Genomic DNA, 14,532 nt, shown 5'->3' on the forward strand with positions numbered 1-14,532 from the left:
GCAGACAAATGTTCACTACTCATCAATCCTTAGACTATCTGCACTTTTTCTGTGTACATAAGCATCTTGAGACTCAACTGTTGCATTACAGAATCTGTAAAGCTCAATTTCTGACTTTCCATCCTCATCTACAAGACTAGACGTGTTTAAGTTAGGAAATAAGCATACGTAGCTCTAACTGTATTTCTGCAGAGATTTAAAGTTGTGTGTGAACTCTCAATATCTGCTATTTGCATTCAAGGCTGGTTCCACTGCAGAGGAGAGGAGAGGCCTGACGCTCTGATTGGTGCGTGAGTTGCTAGACAACAGATGTCCAGCCGACTAGGAGGTGGACTACCTGTGGAGGAGGGAGAGAGAGGAGAGAGACAGAAAGAAAAGTGGAGGTGGAAAATGATGAAAAAAGGGAGCGAGGTTGTCATATAACAGAGTACAGTCGATGAATACTGCAAATAAAAAAAATAAAAAAAATACAACCACCCTGGCACAGCCAAACATGACCACCTATTATGGAGCATTGTGGAAGAATGGTTCAAATCATTTTCAGAGTTTGATTTTTTTTTTTGAGGTCTGAAAACGTGCTGCAGTCTTTCCTAAACCATGTCCTCAGTATTGCTACTAGGTATGGTATAATTAGGTCAGATAACTTTATTGCTTAGTGTACAAAGAATAACACTAGATTGTGTGTTAATTGTAATATAATGGTTACATAATGGCATTAATGCATTGTGCATACTATCATTTTAACAAAAGTTCTGCAAACATACTTAAAACTATGGGTATTGTTTTATTTTACTGGAATTTAACAATGTTGATAAAGCAAAGTACAATGAAAAGTAGTCCGTTAAATTCCTTAAGAACAGCAAATTGGCTGTTGTACCAGTGTAAAATACGCTATGATGCTAGTAGACTTAAGTGATGTACTGTAAACACAGGTGTATTATAAAAAACTAAACAAAAAACAATTACTTAATGTAGCAGAAAATGCAAATGTGAAAATTAGATATTTGTGAGTAATGATTCTCTCAATATTGGCAAAGGGAAGACAAAATGTGTTTTGTGTTATACTGACACAAAAGGATGTGCCATTCAGCAACATAATAAGGCAAAGACAGAGATGGAGAGATTAGTGACCTTGCTCAGAGAATCCTGCTAATCATGCAGTAATGGCTAGGCTGCCCTTGTTTCTGGCGCTGTTTGTGGGCTTCTGTGCTGTTATGCTTGTCTCTACAGCCGGCAGTATGCTTCAGCAAAATTGAAATTGGCATGTTCTCAGGGGCATTATGGCAGACTTGGAGCCACACAGAAGAGCTGCAAGAAATTCTGCATGCAGGAAGGCATGCAAGTCCTTTCGGAAGTTTTTACACAGTTTCATCACCGCCTCTGGAGCCAATATGACTGTTGAAAGAAAAGAAACAGCATTTTTTAAGTTAATGAAGTTAATTGTGGCTGTTCTTGGTAATTAATGCTTGGGCTGATGGACGAGAAAGCTTTTTTGCAACAGTAATCAGATCAATTCATTGTAGACCTTTTTGTAGTTTCATCATTTTATCTCTTCTTCTTTTGCCTTTAAACATTCTTTTTTTTGTAGTTTTGTCTGCTCATGCTATATATTTTATTCTGGATTAAACTTTGTCACTAGGGCTGACAAACATCTTTGTCACCTTTCTTTGGGGATAAGTACTTTTCTGTCATAATATGTTTTATACTGGCATTTTGCTGCATATTTGAGTGCACGCCAAGGTCCGTCTCATTTAAAGCTCACTAGCTTTGTTGTTGTGCTTGCCTATTGTTTTCCTATAGGTGCGTTACACTGACACGAAACAAACAGATACCTGGACCTATAATGAGAACAAGCAGCCTAGTGTTCTTTGCTGGTCTTGCCTCTGTGCTGCACTGAGCCCACAGTTTCCATAGCACCAAGAAGAGAAGAAGAAGGAGGCAGATGAGAGTGAAAAATAGGCGTCCTATTTTATTTTGGAAAAATGTAGAACCTCCTGCTCTCTCTCTCTCTCCCTCCTGTCCTGAGGCAAAGCTGAAATGGGTCGCCTCAGCACCGGATTGTCTTACTCATTGCAATGACTCACTTATTCTGAATCAGAGTCACTGGACATTGGGTTTCTTCTGACAGAGAGATTTGAGTGTCACTTCATGTTTGCTAAGTCAGATAAAATCAGTCTGAGCCTCAACGAGGAGAGATATGTTATGCTGTCTGGGTTGCCATATTGCCTGTCTGGGATTTTTGTTGCAGTACAGTTAGATTGCAGTATCTAATACCTGCTGCTGTTCTATTCTTTGCTTCCCAAAAACCGTCTTTTCCCCCCCGCATAAAATTTGGTGGATTTCATGTAAAGAAGCATGTACATGTTCTCCCAGCATCAGTTAAGGGTCCACTATTAAAACAAGCTCACCAAAAGCTGATGTTGTATTTAGGTGGAACATTATAGTCACTGCCGTAGAGCATATACTTCTTTAAGGTTTCGGAATATGAGTGAAATCGTTTTATGGTATGCATAATATTACTGTGTGTGTGGAAAAAAAAAGTCACAGTTTATTTTAACCTAAAGCACTTCATTACAGTGATGTAGAAATCTACAAATATCATAAAGTTTCTGATTAAATCTCATCATTGGTGTAATACAGAATTACATAGCTGTTTTTGTATTACTGATTATATATTATTTCAAAATACCCTTTGTCTGAAAAAAGGGGGTAGAAAATAAATAATTTTAACATATTCTATCCAGATTAATTGTTTAACACAAATTTTAATTAAAAACATGAAGAAAAAAACGGTATGAGATTTTCTTTTAAACATTCAAAAGGATTACTGTATAAATCTATTGTATGATACATCTGCAAAACTGCAGCACAGTGTATATTTTGGGAATACAGATTTCAGATTTCCCTCAGGGCACCAAAGAGGACCTAAAAGTACATTGGAGGAGCTTATGCTGAGCCCGACGCGAGAGGTCAATATGAATCCTCTGTGGCCGTTCACTGTGTTTGTTGTTCACTGCCGCCTGCCTGTTTGTGGCATATTACCGAGCACATATCAGGTCACATTATTTTTGTCAAGCATTTCAGTTCTGATAAGGAAAAGAGCCGGCTGACACCATGCCAGCGCGCGCGCGCACACACACACACACACACACACACACACACACACACACACACACACACAGACAGACACAGAGACAGACAGACAGACAGACAGACAGACAGACAGACAGACGCTGACAACCAAATACTGCAATGTGTCCTCCACTGAGTCAAAACTAAGTTGCATCCAACTTCACGTTCTATTATTTATAAAGCCAATCACAGGAGGGAATCATGAGTAGCATTAAAATAACCCATCTCTGTGTTTGTGTCTCCTCTATTTTTCTTTTAGATCATCAAAAGCTGGAGAGAGAGGCGAGGATTTGTCGTTTATTGAAGCACCCCAACATCGGTGAGCTGTGTCCTAAATCTCGGAATACACACACACACACACACACACACACACACACACACACACACACACTTGTGCAAATTAAAACAGGTCTTTTCAGGTCTCTACTGATTTCTGCTAGGGATATTCATGTTCTAGACACAGTTACGAGAGAGAAAGGAGGAGAGACCACGAAACCAAGTGTGTTTGTGTGTGTGTGTGTGTGTGTGTGTATGTGTTCTAGTACGGTATGTAATGATTATGCTGCACCTGTGTGCTCTTGCAGCTGAGTCATCAAAAAGATACACCAGCCGTACACCTGCTCTCTAAACCTTTACACCCCTCTCATTAAACCTCTGAAAGAAGTGGTCTCTCCTCCTTTGTTTTCACATTTATAGACACATGCTCTTTCTTCCCTTCACTGCTGTTGTTTCATATTTCTCTAATAATTTCTTTGTAGTTTTCTGAGATGTACTTGCTATTTGAAATTTTGAGAGCAACAATGGCGTTAGGTTTTTGATCCTGTGGCTTTGAAATCAAGACAATAATATATAATATAAGTCAAACTCTTCTAATTTCCTAATATTGAAACGCAGTGTAGTAATGCTTTACTTTCTAACAGTAACAGTTTACCTCCGGCAAAACCAGGCTCAGAGAAGGGGTGGTTGTCTGCCGTGACTGGTTGAGGAGAGTGAAGGAAGACAGGATAAAAGTATGATTCTATGCAGAGAGGTCTACTGAGGCCATAGTGAGTGAGAAAGGTGACTGAAGAAGAAATACTCAGTACATCATGGGAAACCACCAGCAGCCTACGCCTATTGCAGCATAACCAAGGGAGGATTCAGGGTCACCTGGTCCAGCCCTAACTATATGCTTTAGCAAAAAGGAAAGTTTTAAGCCTAATCTTAAAAGTAGAGATAGTGTCTGTCTCTCGAATCCAAACTGGAAGCTGGTTCCATAGAAGAGGGGCTTGAAAACTGAAGGCTCTCCCTCCCATTCTACTTTTAAATACTCTAGGAACAACAAGTAAACCTGCAGTGCGAGAATGAGCTGCTCTAATGGGGTGATATGGTACTACAAGGCCATTAAGATAAGATGGGGACCGACTGCGGCTGCAGTGATGCGGATGCTGCACCGGTCCGTCGTGGTGAAGAGGGAGCTGAGTGTAAAAGCGAAGCTCTCAATTTACCGGTCGATCTACGTCCCTACCCTCACCTATGGCCACGAGCTGTGGGTAGTGACCGAAAGAACGAGATCGCGGATACAAGCGGCAGAAATGAGCTTCCTCCGAAGGGTGGCTGGCCTCTCCCTTAGAGACAGGGTGAGAAATTCGGCCATCCAGGAGGGGCTCAGAGCAGAGCTGCTGCTCCTCCACATCGAAAGGAGCCAGCTGAGGTGGTTCGGGCATCTGACAAGGATGCCTCCTGGGCGCCTCCTGGGTGAGCTGGCATGTCCCACCGGGAGGAGGCCCCGGGGCAGACCCACGACACGCTGGAGAGATTATATCTCTCGGCTGGCCTGGGAACGCCTTGGTGTTCCCCCGGATAAGCTGGAGGAGGTGGCTGGGGAAAGGGAGGTCTGGGCCTCTCTGCTTAGGCTGCTGCCCCCGCGACCCGGCCTCGGATAAAGCGGATGAAGATGGATGATGGATGGATGGGGACTGACTATTTAAGACCTTGTATGTGAGGAGCAGGATTGTGAATTCAATTCTGGATTTAACAGGGAGCCAATGAAGGGAAGCCAATATAGGAGAAATATGCTCTCTCTTTCTAGTCCCTGTCAGTACTCTTGCTGTAGCATTTTGGATTAACTGAAGGCTTTTCAGGAAGTTTTTAGGACATCCTGATAATAATGAATTACAGTAGTCCAGCCTGGAGGTAATAAATGTATGAACTAGTTTTTCAGGGTCACTCTGAGACAGGATATTTCTAATTTTAGAGATATTGCGCAAATGGAAGAAAGCAGTTCTACATATTTGTTTAATATATGCATTGAAGGACATGTCCTGGTCAAAAATGACTCCAGAGTTCCTCACAGTGTTACTGGAGGCCAAGGTAATGCCATCCAGAGTAAGTATCTGGTTACATACCATATTCCTAAGATTTTCAGGGCCGAGTAAAATAACCTCAGTTTTATCTGAATTTAAAAGCAAAAATTTGAGGACATCCAGATATGTATGTCTTTAAGACATTCCTGCAGTTTAAAATAATTGGTGTGTGTTATCTGACTTCATTGATAGATAAAGTTGTGTGTCATCTGCATAGCAGTGAAAATGTGGATACTGTATTGTTCTTTCTTTGTCATTTTTTTGTGTTAAGTCATTTTTTGCTCCTTTTTAGTTTGTTTTTTTACTGTTTGGGAGTTGACACACTCTCTAAAGAGATGGTATTTTCAGGGGGGGGGGATGGGATGGGAGGAGAGAAGCTGCAGAGAGGCATGTAACAGTGCAACTCTGCTTCCTGGTCCCAACTCTGGATAGTCACGACTTAGGGGGTTTAATAAATTTGGCCAGATTTCTAGAAATGAGAGCTGCTCCATCCAAAGTGGGATGGATGCCGTCTCTCCTACCAAGAACAGGTTTCCTGCCAGCAATTTAAGGAGAACATGTGGTCCCAACTACAGAGTCTGACATTGTTTTGGCAAAGTTGCACATGATTCAATATTAGTTCTAGTAACCTTCAATTGACGTAACTGGGTGTCATAATTGCCGTGATGTGAATTATAATTTTACTGAATTTATTTTTAGTATTGTAAAGATTTTCATAGACATATAGCTACTTCCAAAATAATTTAGGTTTTATTATGGGAAAGCGAGATTTCATCAAACGACAGCCATCACTATTGACAGCTTTACTATGAAAACTTAGAAGTCATCTATTATTAGTAACATGTTCTGAGATGTTTTAAGTGTTATATTGTAACTTTGTTGACACCGCTGCACACTGCTGGTCTGTTTCTGTTGGCTGATTTTTCTTTTCTCTGTCACACTTTTCTCTCCTTTTTTTTATTTGCGCTCCTCCACAGTAAGACTCCATGACAGCATATCAGAAGAGGGTTTCCACTATCTGGTGTTTGATCTGTGAGTAACACTCATTCACACATTCTGTCAATTCTCTTCACCATACCAATTTTTATATACTATCTCTTATTAATGTTAACACCCTGTATAGAAGAAGCTCAGTTTTTACTCTGAAAGCCATGACCACTGGAGGGGAAAAAAATTCAGGGTTAAACACATTCAAACAAGATATCTGTAAATACCCAATTATATTAGAGTCCACTATGTTAAAGAATTATTATGGCAATTATTATGGCACCCTTTTGTTAGAATGCTAATAGCCAGTTACTGTAATTTGGTGAGTTACTTGCAAACATTTTTTTTCTTATTTTCGTTTGGAACGTTCCACATTCCAGTATAGCATTATTCACTTGTCTGTGAAGGTTCTCAGTCATCCAGGTCATCGTAGTCAAAGGAGCTTTCAAAGAATAGTGTCTGGACTTCTTTAAGTTGCTTGAAGATGTTTCACCTCTCATCTGAGAAGCTTCTTCAGTTCTGAAGAAGCTTCTCAGATTGTTCAGCTGCTTGTTAATGCAAAGGTCTGAAAGATGATTCAAGTGGCTTTCAACATGGCACAGTTATTGATCTTAGAATTTCAGAAACTGCTGAGATCTTGCCACAAAACCATCTATTGGGTTTACAGAGAATGGTCCGAAAAAGAGAAGCTATCCCTTGAGCAGCATCAGCAAGGCCCCCCGAGTATCAACTGATATAAATGCGAAACCCAGCTAAGTATCTTTGCTAAACAATTTATCCATTTATGACCACAATGTGTCCATCCTCTGATGGCTGCTTCCAACAGGATAACACACCCTGTTAATATAATCTCAAACTCGTTTCTTGAACTTGACAATGAAGGGCGTTCACTGTCACCAGGTCCAGTAAAACACCACTGGTATTTGGTGGAATGGGATATTCACATGATGATTGTACAGCTGACAGAATTAAGGCAGCACTGATGGCAAAAAGGGGTACAGAGTCGATACTACCGAGGTGTAATAGTTGAAGTTGCCAGTGATTTTTGTAATTGAGTCCATAGAAAAAATGACAAGTCTGTTTCAGTTTTCATGACAGCCAGAATCATGAATACACTAAATAATGATCTCATTCTCTCTTCCCAGGGTGACAGGAGGGGAGTTGTTTGAAGATATAGTAGCCCGGGAGTACTACAGTGAGGCTGATGCCAGGTAACACATACACACACACGCTGCTGAGCAAAGCAGCCATTATGCATCTCTGTCTGTTACCCGAGAGAACAACTGTGTGTGCCTATATGTGTGTTTGTGTGTCTCACATATGGTTGTCTCAGAGGTGTGATATAGTTACCTTGTCTCAGGGATCTCGGAGTTATTTATAAAGATGATTAATGACATAAAGCCTGCAATATTAATCATACACAACCTACCTAACACTGCCAGCTTTATGCTGAAAAGCTGCATCTCGAGGGAGAAAGAAAGGGGTGTGTGTGTATATCTATGTCTTTATGTTATGCATGTCTTTAACTTTAACTTTTTGCAGAAATAAGTTCCCATCATGAGGCTTAATATCACATAAATCTCACATAAAAAGTTTGATGACGAGAACAGTGTTATGAATTAGGTTATTCTTCTCTTCTCGGTTATTTTCCCTAGTATCCTCTTTTAAAATATATTTTTTCTTGATTTTTTTCCCCCTCTCTCTCCTTTTAATTTGATCCATCTCATTCCTCCACTTTCCCACCCTCAGCCACTGCATACAGCAGATCCTGGAGAGTGTCCATCACTGCCACGTTAATGGAATCGTTCACAGGGACCTGAAGGTTTGTATGACCACAGACATTGCTGCAACCTTGTTGACCAAACAGACAGACAAAAAGTCCTGACTTGGTAGCAACAGAGAGAAAATTCCATTTTGTCCTTTACATATTTTTGTTTTGCTTCTTTTATGTTTTGTTTTATAAAATAAATAAATTAAATTCTCCATTATCAACCTTCTTAATTATTACATTGTTCATTCTTTCTTTTGAAGGCAATAAAAGTAATAAAAGGCAATATATTGCAAATATTTGATTCGAGCCTACCAGATTCCGACACTTCTTCTTGCCTGCTTGTCTTCTTCTATGTTAAGTTAGTATGCGTGGCTAGTACCCCCCTGCCTGCTCGTGTAGAGAATGAGGAACCTCTTCTAATACCTCTAATATGTTGAAGACAGATTGAAAGTATGTTGACGTTATCATGGCAGTAATTTTGTGAGATGTATGACTGTGTAATGTAATGCAGTGCTGGTTAAAAATAGAGGCAATCACAAGACAGACACTCAGAAATGATCCCCATTCGCATAGTTATGTAAAAAATTATGTTGAGATGTGAAAATTTTTTTTAAGGTCATGACTATTCCAGTGGTAGCCCGTATTCTCACAACTTGCCATTAGCATTTTGATGTTAAGCAAAGAGGCAGGAGAATGCTAAAAAAAAGCTGTTTTCAATGTGACTAAATGGATTGTGAGCTTGTGCCTGCAAAAACACCCCAGAAAGAATAACCAAGTTTGAGATTTCCATTCTGTGACTAGGATTTCCTTTGCTGAAGCAATTTCAGGTTTTTACATGCTTCAAAATTAGGACGATTTATTCATCGTTATGTTAATCGTTATGTAGCTGTGTCTAGTTGTCAGTTACTGTCTATGTCCTGTTGAGTCATACGTCTGCCATAAAGTGACTGCTCACAGGCTGCCTGTGTTTTGAGTCTCTAAATGTTAGGAAATGCATTATTCATTAGAGCACACAGTCTAACTGGCCTTAGGTTAGCAAAGACCTTTCTGCACCTGCGCCTTTGTTAGTGCATATGTGTTTAAATGTGTGTGCATATATGTGCATGCTGTTGGCTTTCATAAATTTATGATGGTGCTAAATTGTCTTAGTGTGCAGTGTGTGTCATTATACATATGTGGCTGAGAGTCACTTGTTTTTACACCCACGTCTCCTGTTCCACCACAGCTGCCCCCTGTATCCTTCTCCCTGCAGTGTGCACTTTGTTCCTGCTCATGGATTCTAATAGTAGAGTGTTTTTTTTAATTTACACATCACCTCTACTCCCTTTGAATCCATGAGGCTGGGGGAGCAAGTCCACAGCTCCAGTGTGAAACATGTCCGTGGTCACGTAGAGATCTGGTCCCGTGCACATTTTTGTTCTCTGTCATTGATGTGGCAGAAAGGGAGTTGCCTCAGACACTGATTTAAGAGCAGCTTAGTGTCACTGACCTCTAATGGCTTTGATTGGGATTGCTATGGCTAATCTGATCTTAGATCTGTGTCTGTGGGCAGCTTGTTCCCAGAGCGTGTGACCTCTCACCTCTAACCTGTTTGACTCCGCCCCCCCCAGCCTGAGAACCTTCTATTGGCCAGTAAGCTGAAGGGGGCGGCGGTCAAGTTGGCTGACTTTGGGCTGGCTATCGAGGTACAGGGGGACCAGCAGGCATGGTTTGGTGAGTATTCATCCATCCATTTTCCAACTTGAAATAGCTGATTGGTCAAGCAAGCAATCAGTAATGATAAATAATATTAAGTCAGCCATATAGATGTTTGACAATGTTAGGGAAGTTTTGGGGCAATACTAATAAAGGGGGATTTAGTGTTAATCTGTTGAGAATCTCTTTAATCTCGACAAGTAGGGGCACATACACCAATTGGTTTAAATGTCCCATAGAAACCTTTAGTAGGCTTCTTTTTGTTCATGAACTGGACAGCATCCTGGCCAAAGCACAACGTGATAATAGATTTCATGTGACATATTGGAGTTATTCAGTTTTCCAAAGAACACTGTCAACAAAATATTTGGCAGGAATAAAGAGTTTCACACGAACCACCCTAAATCCACAGAGGGTAAATGGCAGCCAAAGCCTTGACTCCTTGTGAATAAAAATGTTACAACAGATGTCTCTTAGCAGAGTCTCTTATTCAAAATAAGAAAAAGTGAAATTTCAAAAATCAGCATAAGACAACACTCATTGTCTCACAGTCATTTTACGGCCTGCACCAACCTGCCTTTCCAAATATTCTTTCATATTACTCCTCCAGGTTTTGCAGGCACCCCAGGCTACTTATCTCCAGAAGTTCTGAGGAAAGACCCATATGGGAAACCAGTGGACATGTGGGCCTGTGGTAAATAACATTCAAATTGTCTCACTGTAGCTGCTTGGATCTAATACTGGGTCCAAAGACATCTGTTTTGTTTTTTTTTTACAAGGACTGAAACTTTAAGTTGTTCTGAGTGTTTTGTGGAGTGCTAAATAAAGAAACCTCATGTTGTTTTTTAAAATAAACAAATAGTATCTGAGTATAAAGATCTAAAATGCATGGGTTTGTGTGCATGTCACTTTGTTCTAGGTGTTATTTTGTACATCCTGCTGGTTGGCTACCCTCCCTTCTGGGATGAGGATCAACATCGCCTCTATCAACAAATCAAGGCTGGGGCCTATGATGTAAGCATATATACATCATCCAAAACTGAAAAAACTAAATGGTAAATAAAGTCAGACAAAACAAAAAGTGACATTTTATTTTAGTTAATTTGCACATAGGATCATTTCATCATCTGGCCATCTGCTCAGTTTTCCTGTAGCATCATTGGGAGCTCAGGACACAGCCACTGTGATTTTTGAATTGGTATAGGCCTTTAAAGATTTTTCTCTCCACTAATATAACATCTGAAACCTGAAATTGAAAATTGGATAATAATTCTGATGTTATCTCCTCTCTTCCTGGCTTGCTACAAATACAGAATCCTCAGAGCTCTGTAGTTTTGTATTTGTATATATGCTGTATATATGACACACTTTTTTTTTTTTTTTTTTTTTTTTTTTTACAGTTCCCATCACCGGAGTGGGACACTGTAACTCCTGAGGCCAAAGATCTAATTAACAAGATGCTAACCATCAACCCCAGTAAACGCATCACTGCTGCAGAGGCCCTAAAACACCCCTGGATCTGCGTATGTGGCAAACACACTCCCAGATGTTGGAATATTTGCACAAACACACACACACAGATGCACACAGAAATTTAAAAAAAAAGCATGAACACACACAAAAGGTGACAGTTGCACTGCCCACAAAATCGCAGCCATACATTCTTCTCACCCATTGTTTCCATTCCTTCAAATCCTCTCATCTTCTCCCTGCAGCAACGGTCCACTGTCGCTTCCATGATGCACAGGCAGGAGACTGTGGAATGCCTGAAGAAATTCAATGCCAGGAGGAAACTCAAGGTGAGACTTCTGGCAGTCCTTCATGCTTCTGTTTATATAGAACAATCCATCCAGCCATTTTTTCCTCTCCTTTTCTGTTTTCCTTGCTCAAGACTTCTCACTATAACTTAAAATGATTGCTTGTTCTGTAAAGCCTTCGAGTTGTCCTTTTGCTATGCTGCTCTTTCTTGCTACAACCTTTTAATCAATCTTTCTTTCTTTCTCTTCCTTCCTTTCGCCCATCATCATTTCCTTCTTCTTTCCTTCTTTTCTGTCAATGCAGGGAGCAATATTGACCACTTTGCTAGTCACAAGAAACTTCTCAGGTATGTCTTTCTCAGCATGGTGTCCAAAACCTGGTTTTCCCAAACATATTATGTTAAAAATTACAAGCATTTGTCCTAAAAAACAAAAAAAGAAGAAGGAAAAAACAAAACTGGAAGCTAAAAAGGCGTTACAGCTGTTAAAGAGATCTTTAAAAAAGTGGGAATTTATGAACTTATCCATCAGTGTAATACCTGCAGTAGAGGATGCGGACATGAGTACTGGCAAATTAAAACTATTATGGATGAGATTAACAAATTACTGAGGTGATATAAAGCTATTATACTGCTTTTTTTAATAAGCTAGTAAAGTTTGATTAAAAACAGTAATGAGCAGAACCTGCCTCAACTTTAAAACTTTAAGGGTTTAAAGGGTTAGATTCAATCTAAGGCATTAAAACACCAAATTCACACATTAGTATATATTAACCAGTGAAGACAGTGGTAGACCAACGAATCAAGAGGTAGATACATAGAGTATAAATGGTTGTAACCAGCCTTATCTACAGCAGGATATTGGTGATGGTATCGGAAGTACTAGGGGAATAAACTATGAATGTTGTAGGTAGTACACTGACTATGGATAACTATTTCAAGCCCACTTAAACTAACCTGAACTATTAAACCTTAATAACTGATAATAATTTGGTTAAGTACTCTCTGAAAAGTGAATCTTCTGCTGCTTACACCATAAAAAGGTAAAATATGGAGAAACTCTAAGTTTTAAAATGAAATAAAATTGAATTTTAGAAGACTTTAAAAAAAGAAACTAGGCATAAGAATGCCATTGCTAAACACGAGTCATTTATATTTTTCAAGCTGTTTTTCTACCATTCTCTCTCTATTTTGACGCCAAACTTTTTTTTAAATATACATTTCTTTTGACCTATCTCATATTCTTCATGCTCTTATTAGACTACTTTTGCTTTTCATTCTACAGTGAAATGCATTTGTTCATTTGTGTCTCTTTTTATTTATCAGTTTCTTCCTTTTTCAATTTTCTTTCCTTTTTTGTTTGAATTGTGGTAACCATTTGAGGTAAGGATTTTTGGAATGACAGTGAAATGTATGAGGTTGAGCCCAACCAATAAGCATTGGCATTTAGGTCTTATTTTTCATTTAGAGTCATGTTTCCAAAAATGTTGGGACACTGTGTAAAATGCAAATAACATTTTTTTATATATATAACTGACAGTAGTGTAAAGATGTATAAAATGTTAAAGGTGAAAAATGTTGTGTTTTAGAGAAACGCATCCAGATCACATTGTTTTCAGGAAAGTTCTTGCTTATTTCAGAAAGACAGCATCTATTACAACACCTTCCACTTGCTTAGCTGAGCTGCCTGCACTCCTGACATGTTATCCACTGAAAACCTCTGGCATATAATCACATAAGAATTCAACACAAGAAGCCAGAAACTGATGAGAAGCTGAACTCATACATTAAGCAACAAATAGGAAAACATTTCACCTTCAAAGCTACATAACGTCTCACTCCTCCTCAGTTCCCAACTGACATCAAATTCCAAATAAGCATATGCTTGTAATAAATGAAAAGCAATTTAAAAAAAATTGTCAAATTGCCTTGGTATTATTTTCAGTTACATGTGTAGTCTAAATGATTTGTTGATAATTTAATTCTGGTTGTATTTTCTGTTTATACTGTGCCCCTACATTTTTGGAAATAGTGTGGAATAGCCAATCGCGCATGCATGAAAGTATGACATTTGGCATTTTAAAGTGTACTACAGAATCTCATCCTTGCATAAGTGCTAATTTACAATCTCAGAGAAATTTAGAGAAAGATGCAGCATGGATTATTGTAATGCAGTTTAGTGTTAAGTTTCTATGTAACATCGGAAAATAAAGTTAAGGAATAGTGGTGGGAGCATATGCGTAGGTGCAAATATACAAGTGCATGGGTATGTGGGCAAATGTCGACTTAGGAATGTTGTGTGTGAACCTGTTGGAGATAGTTGGTTAGATTAACCTTTTCATCACCTGCTATATATACACCCAATTAACCACCCACCCTTCAGCCCTGACATGTGAGTAAGTATGTAGTAGGATAACAGCCTTGCAGAAGTTATGTTATTTGGAGCTTCAGTTGGATTGCATTATGGATCTTGCAGTTGGATCTTGCACCTGGAGTTTGGAGATAAGCACAAATTGATATGCTTGCTGCATGTTTGTGTAGCCTCTGGCACAGGACTCTCTTGAACCTCATACTGAAATGTTGTCTCTGTCTTTCCTTCTACAGCAGCTAAGACTTTGCTCAACAAGAAGCCAGATGGCGTTAAGGTGAGCTGCTTTGCACAATGAAGAAAATGCTTTGTTTCTTGCATTATTTTTGTTGGAATGTTTAGTGTCTGAGAAGCCATATTGATTATTATTACTACTGTTATTATGCATTTTGCACTTAACAACATTATCATTCAGGGACAGTCACTCAAAGATGTGGGAAATGGGTATTATTTTCTTAGCTTTCCTAGTTTTCTTAGC

The 14,532-nt window shown here is 39.3% G+C and overlaps 1 protein-coding gene across 12 annotated transcripts in view; it reads left to right on the forward strand.

Moving 5' to 3' along the window:
* Positions 1–14,532, forward strand: part of camk2d2 (calcium/calmodulin-dependent protein kinase (CaM kinase) II delta 2) — a 48,308-nt gene that overhangs the window by 20,257 nt on the left and 13,519 nt on the right. For 8 of the 12 annotated variants that reach the window (XM_085276970.1, XM_085276972.1, XM_085276973.1 and 5 more), the window contains exons 3-13: positions 3,392–3,451; positions 6,455–6,509; positions 7,610–7,675; positions 8,214–8,286; positions 9,846–9,948; positions 10,541–10,624; positions 10,850–10,944; positions 11,331–11,453; positions 11,646–11,729; positions 11,992–12,034; positions 14,291–14,331. In XM_085276970.1, the coding sequence (XP_085133096.1) occupies positions 3,392–3,451; positions 6,455–6,509; positions 7,610–7,675; positions 8,214–8,286; positions 9,846–9,948; positions 10,541–10,624; positions 10,850–10,944; positions 11,331–11,453; positions 11,646–11,729; positions 11,992–12,034; positions 14,291–14,331 (827 nt within the window). The remainder of the gene's footprint in view (positions 1–3,391; positions 3,452–6,454; positions 6,510–7,609; positions 7,676–8,213; positions 8,287–9,845; positions 9,949–10,540; positions 10,625–10,849; positions 10,945–11,330; positions 11,454–11,645; positions 11,730–11,991; positions 12,035–14,290; positions 14,332–14,532) is intronic. The other 4 variants (XM_085276971.1, XM_085276974.1, XM_085276981.1 and 1 more) reach the window with 1 other exon arrangement.

This window comes from Mchenga conophoros, linkage group LG6 (assembly GCF_057382185.1).
Source record: "Mchenga conophoros isolate Kocher_MC1m ecotype Shallow Benthic linkage group LG6, M_conophoros_male_GT1.1, whole genome shotgun sequence".
NCBI classification, from domain to species: Eukaryota; Metazoa; Chordata; class Actinopteri; order Cichliformes; family Cichlidae; genus Mchenga; species Mchenga conophoros.